At 36.4% G+C, this 27,297-nt stretch overlaps 1 protein-coding gene across 1 annotated transcript in view; it reads right to left on the bottom strand.

Moving 5' to 3' along the window:
• The window catches only part of GFRAL (GDNF family receptor alpha like), a 52,111-nt gene extending 31,571 nt beyond the window's left edge, over window positions 1-20,540 (bottom strand). The window contains 6 exon segments of the mRNA XM_006757749.2: window positions 174-424; window positions 5,409-5,739; window positions 6,568-6,624; window positions 13,246-13,404; window positions 15,986-16,120; window positions 20,519-20,540. Of these exon segments, the coding sequence (XP_006757812.1) occupies window positions 174-424; window positions 5,409-5,739; window positions 6,568-6,624; window positions 13,246-13,404; window positions 15,986-16,120; window positions 20,519-20,540 (955 nt within the window).
• Between the last annotated feature and the right edge of the window lie 6,757 nt (window positions 20,541-27,297).

Genomic DNA, 27,297 nt, shown 5'->3' with positions numbered 1-27,297 from the left:
TAGACAAATGAGTAAAATTACCAAATGTACAAAACATAATCAGAAAATAGATTTTAAAATATGGGATAGCAGACTAAGTTGTCTTTGTGAACAAATTTTCTGTGCTGGACTACTACTTTGTGCTGTTCAAGAAATATATATTATATATAATTCACTGAATATGTATAACTTACTGAAACATGATCTTCTGTGAAGCATATGCTGGAACATCTTGCACAGAGATTCTTCACTTTGTGACACGGTCCTACAGGTGCACTGCACTTGAAGCACCGTCCCTAGGGTGCCCATGTAAGCTGCTTTGCAGTCATCGCTTCCTGAGCAAATGAGGTCCTGCTTGCCCAAGGTACTGATGCAAGTCTCATCTTCATGGCACTTTCTAGTCACAGGCTGCCAGCATTTTGACTGAAATGTCCTGTAGCGCCTCCTATAGAGTCAAGAAATGGACTTCATCTCTGAATCATATTTATTCACATTAGCATGCGGTGCTTCCTCGGCTAATGAAAGGCTGACATAAAACACAATGCCTCCTAGATGCCAGTACATAGCTGAAAACTAAGTTTGTACATTTAAACATCCCAATAGAGAGCGTGGAAGAAAAAGTGGGGAAACCTTGTGAATTTCCTCGCGTGATGAAAGACAGAGGCTAAGTTTACGATTCCCTGGATGAATTTTCCTTCATTACTAATTTTCTTTCAATGGCTGATGATTTGCAGTCTGAACTACATGGGAGATTTATTAGCAGTGTTTTCTGAAGCAGAATGTGGTTTTGGTTGACTAGCAGTTGGCCACTGTTTCACACCAAGTGATTTTAGATAAGGCTCTTCACCTTTCCAGCCTGTTTTCCCACAGGATGGGAGGTAATATATTCTTTCTTAACATTTCTAAGCAGGCCAATTAGAATTTTTAAAATGCTTTGAGCTTCTGACTGCAAAAGCTAATTTAAAGCAAAAAATTTATGAGTTTATTTAATTGCCAACATAATCCATTAGAACCACATCCATTCATAACTTTCCTGACCATGTATTCATGCTGTACTAGCAGTGAATAAAGATCTCACTAATGTACAATAATTTCATATTTGAAATTTTCACAGTAACAGGATATTCCTCTCAGTGGAACCAAGGATATTAATCTTCCTACTTAATATTTATCACCTAAAATTATTTTTTACCCTTTATTGAATAGGTCACCATTAAACCTACATGAAAACCCTCTGAATACATACTTGTCATGAGCTTATTTGTCCACATGGTCCTACTCTGCTAAAACCATAAGCTACATTATTTTCAATAATCTCATATTTTAAGTCATCTTAAAAGAATCAGCTTTTCAATACATTGGCAAAATTAATTTACACAGAAAGAAATACAATAGAAAGTTTGAGTATATAATTTTGATGCCAGAAGAACAAATATATTCCTTTAATGCAATTATGGGTTATTCATAAGATGTTATCTAAATGTAAGTATTGCCCTGGCTGGTTTGGCTCAGTGGATAGAGTGTCGGCCTGCGGACTGAAGGGTCCCAGGTTTGATTCCAGTCAAGGGAACATTTTCGGGTTGTGGGCTTGATCCCCAGTAGGGTGCATGCAGGAGGCAGCCAATCAATGGTTCTCTTTCATCATTGATGTTTCTATCTCTCTCTCACTCTCCTTTCCTCTCTGAAATCAATAAAAATATATTTTTAAAAATTTGTTTAAAAAGTTGTTAGACATTTTTTCTAAGCAAATTCCTTTTTCCCTACTATTTTATCAAGTTTACAAATACAAATCTGTAATGCATTATAATTTTCTGTATGTTCCCAACTGCATATAATTGGCAAAACATAATCTCAACTCCCAGTATATATTTGTGTTGGACAAAATTAATTGGAAAATAGTCTTTGGCTCATTTAAATAAAGGAGTTTCAAATCTATTATGTATTTGTGTTGGACAAAATTAATTGGAAAATAGTCTTTATATTGACTCCTTTGGCTCATTTAAATAAATAAAGGAGTTTCAAATCTATTATGTATTAAAGAATCTGGAACAGGTACAGAAGTACTATTTTCAAACCCAAGTGCTCTCCTTAGCCTCATATACAGCCTCTTCAGCCAATGAAGGAAGTGATAAAGGGCTTAATATCTTCACTGAAGACATAGTTTTTCTCTTGGAGATTTTTCCCATCTGAATTACATTAACACAAATTTAATATAAATGCTGGAAATCTCTCTAAGGCAAACTTTGCTTGAGAAAATGACAAGATTTGTCTTTTCACCTTGACTACTAATATTGTGTAATATTTCCATCACTTCTGTAAAGTATTCATTAAGGGATTATCCCACATGGTGGAAAGACATTGATAACACACAGCCTTACTCTAAACTAATCTATGAAAGATAGAAATTACATAAAAGGAGACATGTATATCAATAAATTATAAAAATAAAGTGCAAGATATTAAAAAATAGAGGAAAATATATGACAACTTTTGTGTCTTCTGTGTCCTGGACCCTGAACCAAGCACTTTGGAGAGGTGGTGAAACCCAGGATTATTTGTGGAGGAAATTTAACAAAAAATGTACCATTCAATCTGATGCCAAGGTGAGTTTATTTCAAATGTATGTGGTTCAGAATCCATCACGGGACTTCTCAAGGACTGTAACAGCAGACCCCATCACTTGCCATTAAAATATTTAATTTGAGAGGGAAGCTTAGATATATCATTCTTTGAAGGTTGAATGCAAGTATTTTAGGATAATGAGGTAGCATATCTAGAGCCCTTGTAGTGGTATCAGGTAAAACTGGGTGCCCATCCATGCAGATATCTGGTACGCTTATAGGGATTGATTAAAACATGATAACATATCCCCTGGCTACTTAAAATGTTATTAGGTTTCATTTTTAGTGTACATGGATGATAGATCATTGATAGATAGATGGTAATATTCTATTTGTAAAATATGAGAAAAATAGTATAATCAAACATTTTAATCATATTTCATTGAATGGAGGAGATATCATTGCTTTATTATAACTGAAATCACTTGTTGGCAATTAAATTATTGTTATAACTTAATGAATGTTTTCTGGTCATTGAGCTTAAGACTCATCCCAAAATGTTAAGGATATGAAAATGTATAAAAAATTTACATCATCCTAGCTGGTTTGGCTCAGTGGATAGAGCATCGGCCTATGTACTGAAAGGTCCCAGGTTCGATTCCAGGCAAAAGCACATGCCTGGGTTGCAGGCTTGATCCCCAGTGGAGGGCATGCAGGAGGCAGCCAATCAATGATTCTCTCTCATCATTAATGTTCCTATCTCTCTCTCACTCTCCCTTCCTCTCTGAAATAAAGAAATATATATATTTTTAAAAAATTTACATCTTAGAATCAATAAAATATAATATGTTACTAAAAAAGAATTTGGAAGATATAAATGAATTTGAAAAATCTAAATTGCATTATAAAATATTTTTATCATTGATATTATTTTTAACCCAAGAGAAGTTATTAATATACCTTAAAATAACTGATAAAACAATTACATGAAAAAATTCTTAAATAAAATTTTCTGAAGAACTTTGGCATTCTATACAAGTTGAAGCAAAAAATATGTGAATGTCCTAACATTCTGTTTAGATCTTTACCCTTTATCTTACTGAATGAGTATTATAGGGAAGCAGTAGTCTTTTTTGACAAATGTTTACAAGATCTGGAGCTACTTTTTCAAGTTAGAATGACTGAGAGAAAAGGAATTAAGATAGTTGACAGTTATCGTTTGACAAGGCCAAAAGAAAACAGTTTACCAAGAACCGAGCCCTTGAGAAAGTTATCATTAAATCTTTTAGTTCATTTGCCAGTGGTTGAAGCAAGGTGACAAATGGGATAGATCTTGCTCTGAGCTAATCCTCCATACTAAATATTTATCTTGACATTTAAATGAGTTTGCTATATATGAAGTTTTATCCATTTGAATAAAATTAATTATAATAGCCCCTGCTAAATGCCCCAGGTAAACAAATTAATATAAAGTCTTACTCAAAAGAGAAGCAAAAGTAGAATTCAAAAGTTATATAGTTTAGGGCTGGTTGTTGTAAACTATATGTTTTGACCCATCAAATTTATTTAGTATTTTCATATTTCCCTCCATCTTCTTACTCTTGTCTAAAGAGGCCAATTTGACTTTTGATTTTTTACCACACAAAAGATAAAATTCATCTTGAATATACAAGGAAATGTGTTAATGGCCATACTAAGGAAAATAAATAGTCACGGTGTTGGATTAGAGTTGTGGTTCCCAGGAGCAGTTATCTGTAAAAGTACAATCTAGTCTCAACTAACAGCAAGAGTTGAAGTTTTAACAAGTATCATACCTCCACTCAAAATCCTCCAGTACTTCTCCATTTGACTTGGTGTAAAAACCCAAGTTGATGGTGTCCCTCAAGGCCCTGTGTGATCTAACCCCACTTCCTCTGCAGTTAAAGCTCTCTAACCACTTCTCCATTGCTCTCCCCCTCCACTCTCTGCCCTCATTACCTTGTAACAGGCCACACACATTTCTTTCTCAGCACTGGCTGCTCTGTTTAGTATCTCTTCTTTCCGTTATTTACTGAGAGAGGCTCATTACCTCCCTCACTTTTCCTCTTTTAAATGCTCTCTCCTGGGACCACCCCATTTACATTGCTACTCTTTCCATCCATACAGAACCCCTCTTATTTTGTTGTGCTGCTGTTGTTACTATCCAGAGCACTCATTATCTTACAATATAATATACATTTTTCTTATGCCATATCTGTCTCCCCCACTAGAATATAAGCTCCACAGGGCAGGCATTTTTGTCTCTTGTACACTGATGCCAAGGTGCTTGACAGGACTTATTTCAATAGACAAATAAATGACTAACATTACCCCCTTCCGACTCAAAGGTATAAAGTTGGGAAGAGAATAGCTGTTTCTGACATCATGGTATGGATGTGTGCTGGGGATATAGCTACTTCTCCTCTCTGATCTTCAGACTAAGACAGAAAGGATTTATTTTGAAGTTTGATGAGTCAGCTTGTCAAAATTGTATGACATTTAACAGCCCTCTATGATTATGCCAAAAAGAAAATTAAAAACTGACATACAAGATAGGTTCATTATCCATTAGTCTAATTTGAATATATAATTTCAGTAATGCTATTTCATGGCGATCAAAACCTGACTTAAATTGATTTTTTTTTTATTCCAAACATGTTCCACATTTGAATTTCAAAGAGGATACTACACATGTACCACAGATTCAAAAATATGAATTGTCTGGCTTTGTTTACATCATGTTGGGTAATGGTGGGAACTCTAGCTAATGTAATGAGATCAAGTGTTAGGACTGGACTGTAACAAGTAAGGTGCCGAAATAAGAAAGTAAGGTATGCGTGTTTTACTCACCTGCATAATTCATCATTTCGGCAGCTGCGAATTACATTGAGGCAAGTAGGGGGTGGAACTATGTTCACTGCACATGGCTTGCTGTGAAGAGCTTCTTTGGACTGCTGACAAGGTATATCAGATGGAGCACAGTCACAGAAAGCCAACATCTGGGCAATATTAAAAGGCATATTTTGATAGAAGAACCGTATGGCTGCTTGGCAGTGTTTCACATCACACAGATTTCCATTTGCTGAGCAAGCTTTAAGGTACAGGGCCAACTGTGCATTACAGACTGCATCCCCTACACACATCTCTGCCACTTCCAAACAGGACCGGATCCCTTTCGTTCCTGAAAGCAATGACATACCCAGGTCAGGTTGTGAAAATGTAAACATAAAGCTGTCTTTACAGAATCTGCAAAACACTGTGAGATGTCTAGGAGCAAAATACAACTTTGTACCAATGTTCTATGTTGAGCAAACATTTCATTTCTTTATAGAGGTAATCTTTACTGAGACCTGAGTAGTGGGCTATTTGAATCATCTTTCAGCTCTACTGGATATGTATTGTGATCCAGAAGAGAGGTGGAGTGTGTAGGGCCAAGACTGAGCTGAAGGGAAAACCCTTGAGTCCAAGTTTCTCGAATGTAAACAATAAATCAGAAATTTCATTTGAGTTGTATAGCTTATGATGAGTTCATTGGCTCAAGTGAAAATGATTCTTATTCTGTCACACTTTTTATTCTGGAGGGAAATCTTGACTAAAGGCTTCACGTAGTTATCCCAACATATAAAGATGCTCACATTCTAGAAAACACAGGAACATGTGAACCCTTGCCCCAAACACAAACGAACGTACACATAAATGGTTGGCCTAAAACAATTTAATGTAGGTGATAAAAATATCCATAAAATTTAACCAAGATCTAGTCTTTGGTTTTAATTGTAAAGTATTCCTCAGCATAACCGGAAATAGGTGATAAATAGGCAAATCAGTTGCTTTGATACATTAGTGTACAAAATGCAATGATTTTGAGAATTCTTTAATATTTAAACTATCAAAGAGCAGCACAATTTATTTTGTATTGAAATATCTTTAAGGAGCCTTGTAACTACTTTTTAAATTATATTGTCCTGATTTTAGAATGCTAATCAAAATTACAAATTATAAACATTACCATGATAGAAAAGAGTGGTTAGATTCTACTCGAATTTATTACCCTCTTCCATGTTATCTAGAAGGAAAACAAAGACTTTCATTCGTGAACAATTTTCTAAATTTAATAGGAAAATGTGGGCTACATTTATGAGTAATTAAACAAAAATACATGCAAGCTCATGTAACACTTGCTTAACCCTTAATACTCAAAATTAGCGAGGAACAGATGAAGAAAAATAAACCCCAGAAATATAATTCAAGTGAGTTAAACAGCTCTGCTGTGAGGATTCAGTTACTTAAAGGTTTAAACAAATGCTAATGACTAGGCCATGTGCACTGAAGTAAACAAAGAATCTGTCTGGGGAGAAAAAACAGAGGGAATATTGTCTGAACCAAAAAAAAAAAAAAAAAAAAACTTCTTCCCAGTAGGGTCTTAATTAGATTGAAATGCAATTTGAAGACTATTTCCACCTCTCATTATTTTAGTTTCATAGAGTTCTTAGGAATTAAAATTATAGGATCGGAGGACCTTACTGATGGAAGTAAATTGAGTAGCCTTTAATTCTAAAATCTTCAAGAAGCATTGGTTGGGTTCCTACTATGTATCAGGTGCCACATCAAAGACACACATCTGCAGTCCCTGTCCCAGAGCTTCCCCAGCCTGGCAGGAAACACAGACATATAAACAGAAAAGATATACACACAATGACAAAAAAAACCAAAGTGACAGGGAAATAGTATGATTTGATTTTTATGTAAAATAAAAATTCAATTTTCCCATTGGTTGCTGATATATTGACTTCTGTTATGGCATAAATGTCATTTCATGATGCTGTTTTTGTCCCTACTTGAGCTGTCTGTCCAAACTTTCTGCCTGCCCATCTATTGCACATACATGATGGTATAGTAACGAGAAGATTATTTTTACCCCCATGTGTCACAGCCTTTCTAGATTCCTTGTTTTACTCTGTCTGTTCTCACTACCCAGTTTTTCATTTTTCTACTGATTAAGTTGAAGCTCGAGGACCACTGAGCTGAGACTTAATCTCTTCTGGACTCTACTCTCCTGTGTCTCTGAGGAAGCCTGGAATGTTTCTTCTCTGCTAGCATCCCATAGCGCCGTGGTCGGCAAACTGCGGCTCGCGAGCCACATGTGACTCTTTGGCCCCTTGACTGTGGCTCTTCCTAAGCCTTAGGAGTACTCTAATTAAGTTAATAACAATTGTACCTACCTATATAGTTTAAGTTTAAAAAATTTGGCTCTCAAAAGAAATTTCAATCGTTGTACTGTTGACATTTGGCTCTGTTGACTAATGAGTTTGCCGACCACTGCCAGTGAGTGAATAAATCCCAATAAGCAGACCTCAGAGAGTCATAGAGCTTTTGTAAACACACAAAAGCCTAGGCAAATCCTTCTATTATAGATTAATACCTCTACTTTGGAATTGATTGCCACTGACTAAAACATACTCAGGAAACTATCATTGAAATATAAATAAATATTGAATTTACTGACTGTTATGGACTGAATGTCTGTGGCCCTCCAAATGTCACTAACACCTAGTGTGGCTGCCTTTGGAGATGATATCACTAAGGAAGTAATTAAGGTTAAATGAGGTCACAAGTATGGCAAGCTAATCTGAGGATTAGTGTTCTGTTAAGAAGGAACATTAGAGACCTTATTCCCTATCCCCATCCATGCACACACAACATGTGATTTCATATTAGGACATAACAAGAAACCAGGAAGGTTATAAGTCGGCAAGAGAGCTCTCACCAGAAACCAACTCTGATGGACCTTGATCAGAAACTTTCATCCTTCCGAACTTGAAGAAAATAAATTTTTGTTGTTTAAGCCACCAGCTGATAGTATTTTGTTATGGCAACCCTAGCAGAGTAACATATTCACTATAAGTATAATTATTACAAATACAGCAGAACAGATATTTTAGCATGGGGAAATAAATTTAGCTTGGATGTATACAATATTATGCTATGAGGAATGTATTATGTAAATTATCTGTACATTAAATTCTAATTTCATATGATACATACACATTTTTCCCCAGAGGACATTTTAAACTCTAGCTTAATTACTGCAGAGGAACTGAAGGTCAATATGTCATGGAAATAAATAAAATCATGAAACAGTCAGGTTTAAGTCATTTACAAGATCATATACATAAAAAATACATACAGTTTTTTCTTATTGATCCACTAACAGTAAAATATATCCAGAATCAGATATCTTCTCACTCTGCTCTCACTCTGGTTTAAGACACCAAGCATTTTTTCGATTGACCTCATCTAGTCCTATGGTCTTGTTATCTTTAAGTAAATGACCCTCCAATGCATATGTACTGAATAGATCTCACTTCTTATGTCATGCATAGAACTTAGATATCAATTCTATATATAAAACTGCCTATTCATATCTACACTTGAATACCTAGTAAACATTTCACACTTAACACATCCAAAACCCACTTCTCACCTTTCCTCTGCTCCCCACTGAAGACTCTTTTTCCTGTAGTTAAAAAATAATGGTGACCACGTCCTTCTAATTACTCAGCACAAAAACTTTGGTGTCAACTTTAATCGTTTTTTTCCCCTTGCATTCCCACATGACCCACTACTATAAAAACATATTCAGAATCTGACAAGTTCCTACATGAATCCATCATCTTTTTTTTTTTCTGCATCATTATAAAAGCTCCTACATGATCTTCCCACTTGGGCCTTTCCTTCTCTACAGTGAGTTGTCAACATAAAAAAAAAAAAAAGGATTATCCTGCTAAGGATATAAATCAGACCCTGTCACTCCCTGATCAAAATCTTTCAGTGGTTTCTTATATCACGTAGAGTAGAGCCAACCATTTTGAAATGACCTAAAATGCCCTTCATGAGCTTGTCCCGTTTTTATATCAGATCTCATCTCCTACACCTTTTGCACTTGCTCTCTCAGCTCTAGCTCATGTCCTCTTTGCTTTTCTTCAAATTTCCAGTAATATTGAAACCAAGGTTCAACTTCCTGACACCACGAAAGCCACCCTTGTGAAGACAGATGATGGCTAAAAAGGAAAGAGGTTTATTCAAGTACTTGCATCTCAAGATGAGGAACTCTTGTCCAAAGCCCATCTCAACATCTCATTGTAGGCAAAGGTTTTTATAAGGAGGGAGAGGCAAAGCAGAACAAAGAAATAAACAAAAAGCTCTCCATGTAAAGGCCATCACAGTTCATTCTGATAAGTACCTCAAAAACTTTCAAGTGATGGTCTGGTGTGCATCATCCTGGTCTTTGTCATTTTGGTTCTATGGTTAAAGATCAGCAAATCTCCTGGAACTAGGATGACTAAAGGTCAGGCTCTATAGATTCTGAAGTAAGTTGCCAGGATTTTTACACAAACATGCTGTTTCTCTATAAGCTACATATTTGACAGAGTCAGCATTTACAGAAACAATGTCAAAAGAATGGTGGGGTGGGTTACAGTTCCCCTCTGTTACAACATTCCCACCTTAGGATCTTTAGCTAGCTGTTTCTTCTGTCTTAAATGCCCTTTCCCAAGATATTCACAGGACTCAGTCCTTTCCAATCTTTACTCAAACATTTGCTTTTTTCACAACTTTCTGGCCATTCTATAAAAAATACTTAAATCTCCTCTTTTGATGATCCAGGTACAAGTTTCCCTAGCTATTGGGAGTATTTTGAGTGCTGAGTCACACTAGTCCTTTTCCCGGCATTGCCAAAGAAAGCTGTCACACCCAAGGTTACAGACTTACTCAGATTACAGCTCATATCTCAGGACTAGTCCAGTTGATGGGTTCAAGGATCAGGGATGAGGAGGCTCCCTTGCCTCAATGGGTATGATATCTCTGAAAAGCTATTCCAGGACCATGCTTCTTGTGGAATCAACCACATTTGCTATGGCCATTTTGTTGCATTTCAACTTCTTTCTCTACCTAATCCTGTTTTCCTCTCTTCATTATTGCTTTGGTTACTGATATCAAAGCCCATTATCTATGTGCAAACAAACTTCTGTATCAAAGTCTGATTCTAGGGATTTTTGTTCTGTTTGCTGTTGTATCCCATCTTAGCGTATGGCCTAGGGCATGGTAGGCACTCAAAACAAATATCTATTAAATAAATGAATCATCATCACTTTCCATGATGATCAATTGCTTTAAGTTTTTAAGTCCCCTGAAAAAAAAACAACAATAAGCTCCTTCAATGAAGGATATAGAGTTTTTGTTTTGTTTTGTTTTTAATCCTGTTGCACAGGAACTAGCACATGCTACATGTCTCCTAAGTATTTGTTCAATAAATGAATGAATTCACATTTTGCTAAAACCTTTTAGCATTTGCCTCTTTGTTCATAATCACTTCAGACATAGTCATAGTATAAAGTTTTGAAATTTTAATTTCCTAGGAGAAACACAGGCAGAAATGACAGAGCTGGAATCAGAAATTAAATATACTTTAGTTAACTCATATTTGTGATCATACTTAATGTTTCTAAATTCTTTTGAATACCAACCGGAAGCAGTGGCCTGGCTGAATTCATCTTCATCATCTTCACTGAAGGCTGGAACTTGATTAATTTGAGCATCCTGCATACATTTGTCTTCAAACAAACTCTTCCAAATTTCAATGCACTCTACTTTCGAAGGGTCATTACACTGACAAGTCCATAAGATTGTTTCTTTCAGGCTTTCTGTTAATGCTGCACACAGGTGGCTTCCATCAAGGGTCTTACATTGTTCTGATTCCCTCCCACAGATTTTCTTAAAATTCTCATATAAAAAAGTGCAATGCTCAGATTCCTGGCAGATTTTTGCTGCTATGGCACAGTCATTCATTTTTTCAACCATTAGCGATGTATCTTTCTGATGGAACCATTTTGTGGTATTTAATTGTGATGCCAAATCTGAGGATAGTGCTGATTCTTCTATGAATAAAGTAAAATTGAAAAAAATTAATTAGCCTATGACATTTGAATGTTTTCTAACAGGAATATAGACATATCCTTACTAAATATTTCATTATCTACAGTCTCTGAAAAATAATTAAACTTATTTCCAGAGTGCTATGACAAATAATCTTGAACTGTTAAAAATTGAGAAACACTAGTTTGTGTAACCAAATAATGGGCATTTTTAAAATATTTGTCCTCCGCATATGCTTTTGTCTTTTCTTTATATTTTGACAATGATTGGTACCTATACTAAAGTGTTTCTCAAACTTTTTCATTATTTCCCCCTTAAGCCTTTTTAGAGAGTTTTTAAAAATAATTCCTCTACTTTCTCTTGAAAATTTAATTCCATAGATATACTATATATATATGTTTAGAGGGAAAATACATATATATATTAGAGGCTCGGTGCACAAAATTCTTGCACTGGTGGAGGGGGCTCCCTCAGCCCAGCCTGCGCCCTCTTGCAGTCCAGGAGCCCTCGGGGGATGTCCACCTGCAGGCTGACATCCCTCTTGCAGTCTGGAACCCCTCACTCCTAACCGTTCATCTGCTTGCTCCTAACCGCCCGCCTGCTCACTCCTTACCACTTGGCTTGCCACTTCTTAGTGCTGCCGCAGAGAAGGGAGAGGGTCCCACCACTATTGCTGCGCTTGCCAGCCATGAGCCCGGCTTCCAGCTGAGCAGTGCTCCTGCTGTGGGAGTGCACTGACCACCAGGGGGCAGCTCTTGCATTGAGTATCTGCTCCCTGGTGGGCAGTGCACATCATAGTGACTGGTCTGTTTTTTTCTGCCATAATGGTCATTGGGCTTTTATATATATAGATATTTATAGATATATATACTTTAAGCATAATAAATTTTAATGGGCAAAATTTGAAGAGACACTTACAAATCATATATATCAAGGCATATAAGCACTTGAAAATATGCTCAATGTCATTATTTTTAAGTGCAAATCAAATCCATAGTGTGGGACCACTAAATATGTATTGAGATGGGAAAATGTGAAACGATCTGAGAATGTGGAGCAACTGAAATTTTTATATATTGATGGTTAAACCAAATTTGAAATGTTGTTTGGAAACTTTTTATAAAAGTTAAACATAAACTTTATCATATGACCCAATAATTTCTTACCCAAGAGAAATAAAAACATACATTTGTACAAATCTTATCTGTGAATATGTATAGCAGCTTTATTTATGTCCCTAAAAAATGCAAGTGAGTCTTAATGGTGAACCAATCTGTGGTCTAACATAGACTGGAATACTACTCCTCAAAAAAGGGAACAAACTTATACATGAAACAATGATGAATCTCAAATGCATTATGTTAAGTAGAAGAAATCGGGCTGAAAAAGTTGCATGTGATATAATTCCCTTCATATGAAATTCTGGGAAAGGCAAATTATAGATAAGAAAAGTGGTGAGTGAGGTCACCATGCATCATTGGAGGAATTGGACAGTGGGACCATTCAAGATAGAGGAGGGGAAAGCCTATTGTTTATAGGGTGGGAGAAGGTTGCTTTGTGAAAGAAGAGGTGAAGACTTTAGTGTAATTACAGAAATATGTTGTGCAGATATTGAGATGTACAACTCACAGACTCTTAAGTTGCTTGAAGACAATCAATTATTTAAGTTCATAAAATTTATTAGATGCAATTAATTTTAAAATTGTACTTTTCTTTTTCATAACTTTAAATATTCCATATAACAATATATTACCTGATTCATTGATGCATTTTCTTCCAAGCAGTTTGTTAACAGTGCAATAGAAGTCATCAGTACAGATACAATCTTTAAATTGTAAACTGGTTTCCAGTAAGGATTGGATGCCCAGGTTACAGCTCAATGAATTCTTCATCCTGCAGGGGTCACCTGGATTTCACAAACATATAGCATTCCAGATATTATTTTGAATATAATTTTATCCAAAGTGCTTTTAACATTAATCTGAGTAATTTATTATTATTGTTATTATTATTTTTACTAGGAGCCCAGTGCATGATTCGAAATTGCACGGAGCCGCCCACCCTCTGGTCCGGCCCTGCCTCGCCCCCTGGGCCTCGCAGCAGCCACGGCTGCTGCCAGTCCAGCCCTGCCTCCCTCTCCAGCCCTTGAAGCAGCTGTGGCCGCTGCTAATCAGGCCCTTCCCCAGCGCAGGTGAGCGGAGGCCCCTGCCGCCCCACCCCTGATGCTGCGCGTGCAACCTCCTCATACCCAGGCGACCCGTTACGGCGTCCCAGTTAATTAGCATATTTCTCTATTATATATGTAGATAGTTCTCAGCCATGGATATGTTTTATTGATTTTAGAGAGGAAGGAAGAGAGAGAGAGAGACATTGATGAGTTGCTTTCCATATATACCTTGACGGGGGATCAAACCCATAACCCAGGTATGTGCTCTAACCAGGAATCCAACCTGAAATCCTTTGGTGCATGGAACAATGCTCCAACAAACTGAGCCACCTGTCCAGGGCTGAATAATTCATTATTATATTAAGATTTTCTGAGTTTGCTACATAATGTTCATAAGTTACTTTTTAAGCAAAAAAAATGTATGTGTATGTGTGTGTGTGTATATATATATAAGTATATATACACACACACACATATGTGTATATTACTGTTTTTGTAAATTAAAATTTCCACATTTTTAAATAGCTTTGCTCCACTTAGAATGCCAATTTTTGCTCCAATAATAATCACAACTGCCCTTGTATAAGGTGACCAGAATGCTCTTTTGTCAGTTTAGCTATTTCAGGAGTTAATTAGTATTAATCTGCAATTTTATTTTACATCATTTTAAGATTATAACAAGAGATGTGTAGGTAGCTCTAAAGTTATCATGGCAAATGAAGTGGTCCTGACACTTAGAAAGCACTCAATAAATATTATTAAATAATGAGTCCTTCATAATTACCAGTAATTCATTTCCTGCTTTAATTTAAAAAGCCATATTCATATACCCAACCATTTCTCTTTTTTTCCATCTTTCTGAATAAAACTACTTGATATCATTTCATTTGTGGATTTGAGAATATTTCTATTTCAGCTTCATGCATGGGATAATTATGCAAACATTGCAATTTGCTGCTATTTGCACACTGAAATAAGTACCACACTGAATGTGATATTTTAAATTGCCATATAAAATGTAACAAGGAGCTTCATCATCAAAACAAATAACAGATGGTTTTTTGTCATCAACCTCTATTCTCGCTTAAAAATATTGTGTCACTTTGAGCAAATTATGCCTTTGAAAATCTTTTCCTAAATAGTAATAAGAATGTTTGGGTTAGAGAGCTATATCTTTCTTTGGAGTATGAATAGCCCATGACCTCCCTTCAAGTGCAGGGAAGAGAAGGAAATCTCTCTCCCTTCCACTGCATGCCATGTAATTCCTGAAGCTCTGCTGGTGGGGACTGAACACTATGACAATGTCAGAACTACAGGTCGCTGCCTCTTAACCCAACACACTCCACCTGGAATCTTTTGGGAGGTAGAAGAAGCAGATGCCAGTAGGCAGGAGTTATGAGCTTTACAGAATTTACTCTTTCTGAAATAGATGGAGAAATAAAGTGAGTCAGGGAGGATATATTTTTATTTTCCCTTTCAGATTTCTTTTGTTGAATATTCCAGAAAGCTGAACAGGTTTTTATTGTATTACATATTCGCTATACAGGATGATACAATTATCATTATGCTAGAATATGATATTTTGAAAAGTTTTGTCATAATACTATTAGGGCAATGTCCTACTATATAACCAGATTATCTAAAATTGACTCTTCCTATAATGCTCTCACTCAATATTTATTCAGTACTTGATATATTTAGAACATGGTTTTTTGTTTTTGTTTTAAATAAGTAACAGTAATCCTCTAATCTTTAAATTCTCTACCCTTTGGGCCTGTCCTCAAATATTTGGAATGTAGAACAAGTTATAAATAATAATATATTTTAGCATGCTCTTGATACAGTTGGAATGCAAAATGGTGTATATGTTGTAAGAATACAGAATGCATGTTATACACTTACAAATAAATAATAATGGTTTTGATCATCACAAACATGATTATTTCCCTATTTTGTCATTGATATATTAACATACAAGCAGAAGAAATTTGATTTGAAAATGTGTTGTTATGCTTCTGAGAAGCATACATATAATTGTGACATTATACATAATGAGATAAGTAAAAAAAAAAGATAGGCTGAAATACTGCATAATGCTGCCCATGGTGTCAATACATTTAGAACCCTTGAGTAATTTAAGAATAACATTTTATAGTTATAATTCACTAATAAGCAGTTGCAGGTGAATCACTTGAATACCACATTTGAGTAAAGTATTTAGAGCAAAACTAACTTAGTTCATCAGATAGTGAAAGAAAATATCAACTCCTAGTCTTATCTCAGTACAAGAAAATCATTTGAATGTATTTCAAACAATTGGTTTTACCTGAAACACTGCAGGCATCTTCCATTATTTTCCAGGCATGTTTACATCCATTCACATCACTTAAGCATTGGTCTCTCAAATATGTGCAGTCAGTGGTTTGGGAAGTGGATTCATTTTCTGAGCACAGCCCCATGGCTTGAATAACAACAATCACAGGACAAAATAAAACAAAACAAGTTTGAGATATTACAGTATGGCAGTTATTTACCTCAAATCTACGTCATTAATGATAAAGAGCATAATTGTGGAAAATAAAATGTGATGAGATCATTCAAGATTGGAATGGATCTTTACCTCCCCTCTAGCTTTAGGTCTATATTTCTCCTACATAAGATTCTTCAATGAATAATCTGCATTTGCTCTCTCTCTCTCTCTTTCTTACTGCCTATTTATTTCTCAACTTATAATTTATTGTTATGCCTATCATTCTATTGACCCTGGTATTTAACATGTCCTAATCATTTTTATAACATCAAATTTTAATAGTGTTAAGACTTTACCTTGCCTACTTTTATCATTGGGCATTTTGTTGTCGTTTTGTTCTTCAAACTCTCCCTTCCTTCTCTTCTAGTTCTCTTGATACTTATTCAGTTGATATTTTCTGATCACTCAGAATCCTTTCCAGGATCCTCTTACTCTTCTGTTAACATATAGTTTTAGTTCATGTTCTTTCCTCACACATTTTCCATTCTCATTTTATACATTCTCTGTGGATAATTCCATGTACTCTCATCATTTTAACCAGCATCTCCAGACTGAATTCTCAAATGTACAATTAAATCCCATCATTTTCTAGAATTCCAGTTATAGATGCTGTTAATCCCACCTAATGTTCCAAACACACCTCCAGACTATAGTATCTTTAATATTCACCTCATAGTTACATTCCCTGATGGACTACCCTACTTCATCAGCAATTCCACCATTCACATAGGCACCCAACTAGAAACCTTGAATTTGTCATAGATCCCTTTTCTATCCTGAATTTCATTCTCCCATATCCATTCATGCATAATTCATTGACTATCATTTAGAATATTTCACCAGTTCATTAGTTAATCAGTCTGACTCCAGTTTCATCTATTCAGATAGATTCTTTTTTTATATTTATTTTTTTAATTTTATTTTATTGTTTAAAGTTCAGTATTACAAATAGTAGTACATATGTCTCCTTTTCCCCCCATTGATTCTTTACATGCCCTAAATTGCCTAATGCAATATTCCCGTGCTGGCATTTCTCTGCTTTATCCTTTGAATGGTCCCTCACAGCATGACTTATATTCTTCATCTTGATGGTTTCCCACATGTTCCATGCTGTCTTGTACCTCTGAGCATTTGCTGTACAGTCACTAGTAGGCACTCATTTTCTTTTTCTTCTGAAATAACTTTTGTTTTGTCCTTTAAGGCTCAACGTGATAATTGCCTATTTTATAGAAACTGTCCCTTAATTCAATACCCCCTTTTCATACATCCAAATTGAACTTAATACCCTTAATTTGTTTCACTACAATTTTGGGAATTCCTTATCTACAGCACTTATTATTCTGTAATAAAAGTATGTATTTTTGTGCTTGTCTCCACAGTTGGATTTTAGGGCTTTACTGGCATTAGAGGTAATTCATAATTATATCCTCCTCATCAAACACAATGATTCATTATAGATATCTAATAAATGAGTGTTAACTTACATCAACTTGAATAGTTGTTTATAGATGAGTTACATATAAAAAAACTTACAATATTCTATAACAATAATACTTTCCAGATATTTACAAGTTATTCTGAATAGGAGAGTAAAGGTTCCAGCAAGTTTTCTAAAAATATCAAGAAAGGTTAATTTAGCATATTGTACAAATTACTCAAATTGATTCTGTAGGCATGCAAACTGAAACTTGCTTAATCAATCCATAGAAAAATATGAAAATTGCAGATGAATTACAGAGATAGAATATTAACTAGAATCAAGAGACATTTAGCTATATCTTAACCAGAATCAAATCACTTGAATTTTTAAAAGGATGATGTTAATTATTAATCATCTGTGACAATATAAAATTATAGGCTTAAAATATTTATCTTACATCTTTTCCAATCTCTTCTCATAAGGAGAATCCAAGACAACTGATTAGATCATAAGTGCTACTTTCTCGGTACCACATGTGAAGGTTGGGGCCATGGATGTAATTTGGTCACATTTTTTTTTAAATTGAGGACTGGAGCAAAAATTAACATAACAGTTTTCAGTTTCATTTGTTTGTTTGTTGTTTATTTGTTCATGGATAACCTCATTTAGCCAAGCCCAAGCCCTAGGTTTGCAACTTTGAGGAAGATAAAGTGAGCTCCTTGGATTCTGACCCAAGGTTACTTTTTAAATCCAGTTTGCTGAACACCCTGAAGTAGGGATTTTATGTCAGAAATTCTATTTATAAAACACTGGAATTTTATTTTCCATTGATCATTATATCTTATAATTGTCTCCCTCCACCAACTTATAATAGGTGATGGTCTCCTGGATATATCATTGAAACCTCACCAGTATCTCCATGCAATAATCATTAATGAATTCTACTATGGTCTTTCCATAAACCCTTGCATTTTCTTTCATATTTAAATGTTTAGGTTGAACAATTCAGATTGTTTATTTTACATTATTTTTTATACCTTCCACTCAGATGAACCACTGAACCAACTAGAAAAACCATCTCAATGATTTGGCCCATACAACACCAAATATCTTCGACTTTCCAAAATCTTATTCATTCCTAACTGCGATTTGTTTGTGACTGTGTATTTAACCCAGTTTTCAAGGGTTCTCTTGAAGTGCTCCGTGAAAAACAAGGTATATTTTAAAATTAATATGATGAAGAATGTTGCAGATTATATTTACCCTTTAAAGATGTAAAAGGCTCATGAGGATATTAAATACTCTTTTAATAATTCACTATGTCCCACATGTCTTTGGACTTTCCCACATCACAAGACCTACTTAGATAATGTTAAACAAGCATTTTGAAGAATGAACTGTGGTAAATACTGGTTAAAACTATTGCCCTGGCTGGTTTTGCTTAATGGATAGAGCATTGGCCTGCGGACTCAAGGGTCCCAGGTTCGATTCCAGTCAAGAGCACATGCCCAGGTTGCGGGCTCCGTCCCCAGTAGGGGGTGTGCAGGAGGCAGCCGATCAATGATTCTCTCTCATCGTTGATGTTTCTATCTCTCTCTTCCTTTCCCTTCCTCTCTGAAAAATCGATAAAAATATATTTAAAAACAAACAAAAAAAACTATCAAATAGTACTATTTTAATCCTGTGAACATTGGAAATTATTTCTCTCCTTCATGCAACCTAGTGTCAAGGTTATCTAGGAGTAAAAGTTGAAAACAGGAGGCCACCATTGCCTTCTCAACTGGGGCCATAATGAGGTTGTAATATGTTTTGTGTTTTCTTATATGGCTATCTGATCTACAAGAGTTAAACTCTCCTACATTCTCTTTATAATAAAGAATAGAAATAAGATATTACTATTGTTAGAAATAAATACAAGAAGCAAATTTTTGGAACACTGAATAACTATTACTTAAACCAAAGAAAAACTAAAAACATGTTAAAAATGCTTTCCCTTCTTGCCTTAATTTTTTTGACTTGGTTTATTTTAACTATCCTTTTGTGCTTAACATAATTTGAAATAGACTTTTCTGTTTTCTTGCCCACAATTATGTCTTTATTTATCAAAATTTATTAGTGTAGAATAAGCTGAAAATATACTGGCTTTGGTTTAATGAGTGGACTATTACTATTCAGCTATAATCTTAAATATCCCTTTTATTCTAAATTCATTTTATATATTCTACTAAATGCTGAAGAAAACATAACTTCTCCAATAACACATATGTCAAATAGAGTTCATGAATTCTATTTTAAGTAGAATTCTTTTCTCACCAACATCTTACAATAGATCTACACTACCCAATATAAGAGAGATACAGCCACACTTTATCTCTCAGTCCCAGAAACTGACTGAAAGACTAAGAATTTGCTTCAGTGTTATTTTATTCTATAAATGACTCCTATCTTTTAAATACAGACACCTTAAAAGTAGGAGAATTGTATGGTTTAAATTAATTTCATTTTTATTTAATTTTAAAGAAAAATAGATAATAATTTGAAATTTGTCATCTTATAACTTGTAAATAGATACTGGAAGGTTTTATTTCTAAAAGGTTCTAGTATATATGTGAGTTCCATAGTCCTAATAAATAACTCAAAGTAACTGGATTATCCTATACACTAAAACAGAAGCAACCGAGTAATTAATGCAATTCTCACATTATGTATCTTCTGTAATTATAAATGAGCAAAAGTAAGTGTAAATTTTTGCAAAAGTTATAAACCATGCTAAAATAAAAATTTATAATTTGTACTTTATATTATAAGCCCCTATTAGCTTAATCAATAGTTAAATTACACAGGAAAGCATTTGGTGCCCAAAGAATTGGTGTTGTGAAGTCAGATAAACCAGAGCATAATTCACTTACCCAGGAAAATGAAGACTAGCATGCTGGATGACTTGGGCTGCTCACCTGGAAGAAAGGCAGATATACCTTCTCCAACCATCTTCTTAACAACAACTGTCCAGAATAAGCCTTCAGCCCCTGCTCTTGCTTTTTAAAAGCATTACAGATTCAGACAAGTCATGTACCTAGGTCACCACTTCCTCACCGATCTTTTCTGAGCTGTGAACTTTCCTTATTATGTCCAAATTCAATTATTTTGTTTTGAGTGTACTGATCTCAGATATTACTCTTCCAAGAAAGCCCACAAGCCAGATACTAAGAAATGATACATACTCTGCACATTCATGGAAAGTGGTGTTTTTATTTTCCTACAACTAGAATATGAAATTGTGTCAAAGACTGCCAACTATAACCCAACATTTTCCTAAACACTTGAGAATGCTCAGTTCCCGCTTGCTTAATTAGTCTCATTAAGGCAATTTTATGTTATTTGAGAAGATTAAAAAGGAGAAAAGGCATCAAAGCAGCTCAGAAAAAATGTCTGGGAAATTCAAGATCCACTAGTATCAAACTGGTGTACTTCATCCTCCCAAATAGGAAATGCTCTCTCCATGCGCCACACCCCCAGGATGCTTAAAAGTTCAGTACGCTTCAGCTCCAGTTCCTCCAAGCCTCCACTGCAGTGACAGTGTAAGAAACAACTTCTCACCACAGTGCAGAAATCCTCCTTCAGTGGAAATGGAAATAGATATGTGCTCTTCTATGTGCTATTCCTCCACATGTGCTCATCACTGGACAAATACTTTCCTCCTGGCATCAATGGGAGGCATTGCTATTGTCTAAATAAATGTGTCCCCCTAAAATTCATATGTTGAAATCCTAAACCCCAAAGGTGAGGAGGTGTGAGGAGGCAGAGAAGTTGCAGATGCTTGTGAGTGTGAAACCCCCGTGAATTGACTTATTGGCTTAAGAAGGAGGCTCGAGAGATCCCTTGTTCCTTCCACCTTGTGGGGACATAGCAAGAAGTGCCAGCTATGAACCAGGAAGAACACCCTCATGAGAATGTGACTTTGGAGATGCCTTGACATTGGACTTCAGTTTCCAGAACCCTGAGAAATAAATTTCCATTGTTTTATAAGCCTCCTAGTTTGTAATATTTTGTTATAGCAAAAATGCAAAGTCTGGACTAGAAAGCATTATTTACCTCATGGTACTTTTAAAAATTGATTTCAGAGAGGAAGGGAGAGGGAGAGAGAGAGCTAGAAACATCAATAATGAGAGAGAATCATTGATTGGCTGCCTCCTGCAAGCCCCATACTGGGAATCAAGCCCCAAACCTGGCCATGTGCTCTGACTGGGAATCAAACCATGACCCCATGGTTCATAGTTTGACACTCAACCACTGAGCCATGTCGGTCAGGCTCATTGTACTTTGTGTTCTTCCTCACAAGAACCCAGAACACATCATCTCCCTTGGGGCATCATGAGGCTTCCACTTTTAACCCCACACCCCCACCCCCACCCCCAGCCTCAAGACCTTTCTGTAATGGATGCTTAGAAATATAAATGCCATTTTGACAAGAAATTAGAAAAAGATAGGTTTAGATAATCGACTATTGATATAGGAAAGAAGCATTTGTGTGTACACAGTTATAAAATGAGAGAGTTGTTGATTGCAATTGTCCAGGTTTATTTTATACTAAGAGAGAAGCTATATTTTGTTTTAAGAATGCATAATGAAAAAACAAATCTCTGGAGTCCAAAAAAACAAAATAGTAATACTGCTTTTCCTCTATAAATGTAGGAAGTTATATAGATTTATTCCTCTGTAATAATGGGCTAATTGTATTCATGGTGCTATAAATATTAAGTATATAGATCAGATTTACTGTATACCACAGAGATCCACAAATGCCAGTTAAATTTCACCCACTGACTTAATTATTATTTAATACAATAATTATTCTGTCATAAAATTAATCAAATGTTTCCTTTGTAAAGGTACCAAGTCACTAAGCTTGTATTATCATTTTACCAAGATAATTGTTCTTTTACATAGAAGCCAACTAAAAATGCCTTAAGCTAGAGAGGGCTTCGGTGGCTCCCATACCTGGGGGCAAGGAGAAACCCAAAAGTAGCAGGCCACTCCGGACTGGCAGGTGACAGGGTTACTATGCAAGGGAACTGACCTGTGAGTGGGTTGTCTTCGGTGATGGAAAGATTACTAGATCTCTGCACCCATCTGCCAGATTCTTCGAAGTTTATTCAGAAGCCTTACTGGGTTCAGCCACATATTCAGCCCAGATGGGCTCAACAATGCATTATTCTCTCGTGGTTGTGTCCATGACACAGCTTCCACTGTGGGAACAGTGAACAGGACAAACAGTCCAAGGACAGGGGAGGGGGTGAGGACCCTCCAATTGCTGAGTCCAGCTTGAGGGTCAACAGGCAGTCACGTCCTCTTCTTGACCTCCTCCAATAGGCTCCGTAGCTGAAGAGTCCAGGTGAAGAACGGACTTCAGACATGTTTTAAACCTTGTCTTTTGGGCCTGAGGGTTTTCCCCCTCCTGTCTCTGAGCACTTTCTTCTGTGTCAGCTTCATTCTCAGGCAGTTTCTTTTCTTCCTTTGGAAGGCAGTTGTCAAGCCCTGGGTATGAGCCTTTCTCCCTTAGAAGCCAGAGTGGGAAATGTGACTCTTTTCCTATTAAAATTCCAGACTGTGTCCCATGCCCATCCATTGAAACGGATCCCAGTTTGTGCCCAGTGTCACAGATTTAGGTAGAGTTGCCCCTGCTCAGTCCACAGGTGCCCATGGTGGGAGAGGAGTGCATCACCAAGGAAAATCATTGTATTCAAAGAAGCATGTGAACGGATCCTGGGAAGAGAAAAAAAACACGTACTCAGTAAAGCATCTAAAAAAGGGTGAATTTATGTCGGGCTACCACAAGCAAAATAAGCTGATGAAACAAAAGAAAAGAATATTAAAACACAGTTTCCTGTTCAAGGAGGTGATATAGTTATGACTTTCTTGACTACAGGGATACGCAGAATCTGAACTTATGACACTGGGTGAGAGAGGCTAATCATTGCAAATAGGTACAGCTGCTGAGGTCTATCGCTGACAGGTGTAGAAAGTATCTGGGCTCTTATAGCTGCTTATCCCAAAAGAATAATTATTAGCTGTGTCACCATCTAAATCAGGAAATTTTTAGCATTTCAGTGTGCTACCTGCACCCTTTCTCTCTATATATTTTTGCTATTATTCTTTTTATTTTATTCGAATTATCCATATACATATTCCAGAACATGTTTTTCCTTAAATTTCATTTTTGTTTTAACTTTTAATGTTTTTCTTTGTTGCTGCAAGTGTTACATATGTCCCTTCTTTTACCCCATTGACCTTGTCCAGGCCACTTCCACCTCCCGATCCCAGACCTTCACCAACATATTGTCTGTATCCATGGGTTATGTATATATGCATATAAGTTCATTGGTTGATCTCTCTCCACCCACAAACCCTCCCCTTCTTTCCCACTGAGGTTCAACACTCTGTTTGTTGCTTCCATGTCTCTGGATCTATTTTTGTTCATCAGTTTATTTTGTTCATTAGATTCCACAAATGAGTGAGATCATGTGATACCTATCTTTGTCTAACTGGCCTACTCCTCTTAGCATAATGCTCTCTAAATCCTTTCTCTATATTTTTATGACTATTTTTAAGGTACAATTTTTAAGAGGATTATGAAAAAGATTAACCATATTAAAATATATTTATCAAATAAATTTCCAAGAAAGAAATATATATGGTACTTTATCACAAGAGTAAATATCAAGATCCAGGTGGACTAAATAATACTGTAATTTCACTGTAGTGAGTGATGACCATAAATGCTAATTTGGGATAATTTCCACAAATTCAGTGTCATAAAAATATTTGTCATTTCTATTGGTGACAAAAACAGCACAAGATGTACTGAATTTCAATTGGAGTTTAGTAAAAATAGAATACAATTTTGCTATGGGAAAATGTACAGAAACCCCAAATTAATAAACCTTATTCTAACATTAACAAAAAAAAGTAATTTCAACTCGATTACTTACTTAAATGAAAATCAGCCATTGAAATAGAACATTTTAGAGGTGAGGGGAAATGATAAAATCTTCAGTTCCAATAGTTTACAATGATCATCAGTGTGAGATTTTTAAAATATATCTATGTTTTGAATAGCATGCTACTAATTAATGAATAAAAGAGGAAAACAGAGTTGATTTGGCTGAAATCTATGTGAGAAGCCCAACCTCTATTCATCGGCTTTGCCATCACCATCCTCAGCTACCACTGAGGCATCCACAACTTCCAGAATTCCTATACAAAATTCACTGATTTCATTTGATTGTTCTAATTTTTTTTTACATAAAGAATCCATTCTCATAACAGATAAGTGAAATGCACAAGACCTTATACCTTGTCACTGGGCAAAAGACACTAGGATTTTTATTCAACAAATATTTACTAAAAGCCTGCTATACCCAAGCCTCTGCAAAAATGAGGAATGGTCCCTTGTTTCACAGATCAGATGAAACTACACATAAGAAAGAGAAAAAAAAATTGTTGAAAAATGAAAGCAATAGTCAGTGAAACACCTATTCATAGAAGACATTTTCTTTTGGAATGAACACAAGGAAACTACTTTGGTGACAATGACAGCAATTCCTTTCCAACTATCCCTGCACTGATACTATATTCTATATCCATCTACTTAAAATTCCATAAGACACCCACTCATCTGGAGGAGAGAAATACAATTTAATCAGCCTCAAATTTAGAGTCAACCTAAAATTGACAGCTCTAGGAAGAGAAGAAAAAAAAATTATATATATATTAGAGAGCCGGTGCATGAAATTCGTGCATGGGTAGGGTCCCTAGGCCTGGCTGGTGATCAGGGCCTTCCGGCTGGCGGCTGACATCCTTGACAAAAGGGAGAGTCAGTTCTTAAGTACAGAGAGTTCTAAAGCTCTATCCCAAGAAATTGATTTTATTTGAAACTAGAGGCCCGGTGCACAAAATTCATGCATGGGGGTGGGGGGAGTGTCCCTCAGTCCAGCCTGCACCCTCTCCAATCCGGGACCCCTTGAGGGATGTCTGAGGGCAGTCAGACATCCCTCTCACAATCCTGGACCATTGGTTCTTATCGCCCACCTGCCTGCCTGCCTGATCACCCCTAACTGTGCCCCCCACCCCCGTGGCCTGGTTGCTCCTAACTGCCCCCTGCTGCCAGCCTGGTCACCCCCAACTGCCTCCTTCCTGCTGGCCTGGTTGTTTCTAACTGCCCCCTGCCTCCTGCCAGCTTGGTCACCCCTTACTGCCCCCCGCTACCAGCCTGGTTGCCCCTAACTGACCCCTTGCTGACCTGGTCGCCCCTCATGGCACCCCCACAAGCCTGGTCACCCCATGCAGCCTGCTGTTCAGTTGTTTGGTCATCCTTCACTAACCCCCCTGCCGGCCTGGTCATAGGCAGCCATCTTGTGAGGGTGTGAGGGTTAATTTGCATATTATCTCTTTATTATATAGGATATATATGTATTTATATTATATAGGATATATATGTATTTATATTATATTATATAGGATATATATATATATATGTATTTATGTACCTTAACTATAAGGTCTCCAAAGGTTCTAGGACAGTAATAAAGGAATACATGCAGTATTTTGGAGGGAAATAAGAGCTTCTGACTGTCTTTTACTAGAGGGCCTCACTAGAAAAGAAAAATTAGGCCAATGTGATGGTGTATGTAATCACCTCATCATGAACTGCTTACTGGTCTCCTCACTAACAAACTGATGGGAGATGGCTTTGAGTGAGGGGACAGAGCAGCCAGGATTAGAAGGAAACAAGAAACAGCATAGAGACATGACCCTGCAGCATGTTCTGGGGACTTCAGAAGGACTAATATCACTGAAACTCACGGTGGGTGGGAAAAAAGATAAATAACCACACTATGGGAAGCATTTTATTCCTCACCAAGGAGACTAGTGTTTATCCACAGAAAAAAAGGAGGATATTAGTGAGTTTTAAGATAAAATAATCAGATTGGTGTTTTGAGAAACTTCTTGAGCAATGTTTTGGAAGATGGTTTGGAAACAAAGATAATTACCAGTTCTGAGTCTATTTCAGTAGTTGAGGAGAGACGTGGCAATGGCTGACCTAAGAAGAAGTGACAACGGAGAGGTTGGTAGATCCAAGATGTATACAGGATCTGGTGACCATTTGAGATACAGACAGGATGGGGAGAAGGAGGAGTCCAAAGATGCATCCTTTCTTGTGGTTTGCGTAACGTGGTGTTGATTGCTGTTACTTATTGAGTCACTTGGCTCACAGTTTAATGCTCTATATACAATATAATATTATCCATTGAAGAACTTAAAAATTAGAATGAAACAGCAGTTTCTATGGTCCATCTGTCACTGGGGAAGACAGGTTGGCTATCTCAAGAGGATCAAAACAGCTCCAGGAGATAGCACTGCTGTGGGTGATTATTGTTGTACAAGGACTGCTTGCTATCTAATAGGATCAAGAATGGACTTGTCGCCCTAACTCTGTGGTCGGCAAACTGTGGCTCACGAGCCACATGCGGCTCTTTGGCCCCTTCAGTGCGGCTCTCCCACAAAATACCATGTGCAGGCTCGCATGTACAGTGTAATTGAAACTTCGTGGCCCATGCACAGAAGTCGGTATTTTGTGAAAGAGCCAGTATTTTGTGGAAGAGCCACACTGCAGGGGCCAAAGAGCTGC

Source organism: Myotis davidii, unplaced genomic scaffold (assembly GCF_000327345.1).
Source record: "Myotis davidii unplaced genomic scaffold, ASM32734v1 scaffold313, whole genome shotgun sequence".
NCBI lineage: Eukaryota > Metazoa > Chordata > Mammalia > Chiroptera > Vespertilionidae > Myotis > Myotis davidii.
Note: the sequence above shows the minus strand (reverse complement) of the source record. Positions and strands in the feature narration are given on the sequence as shown.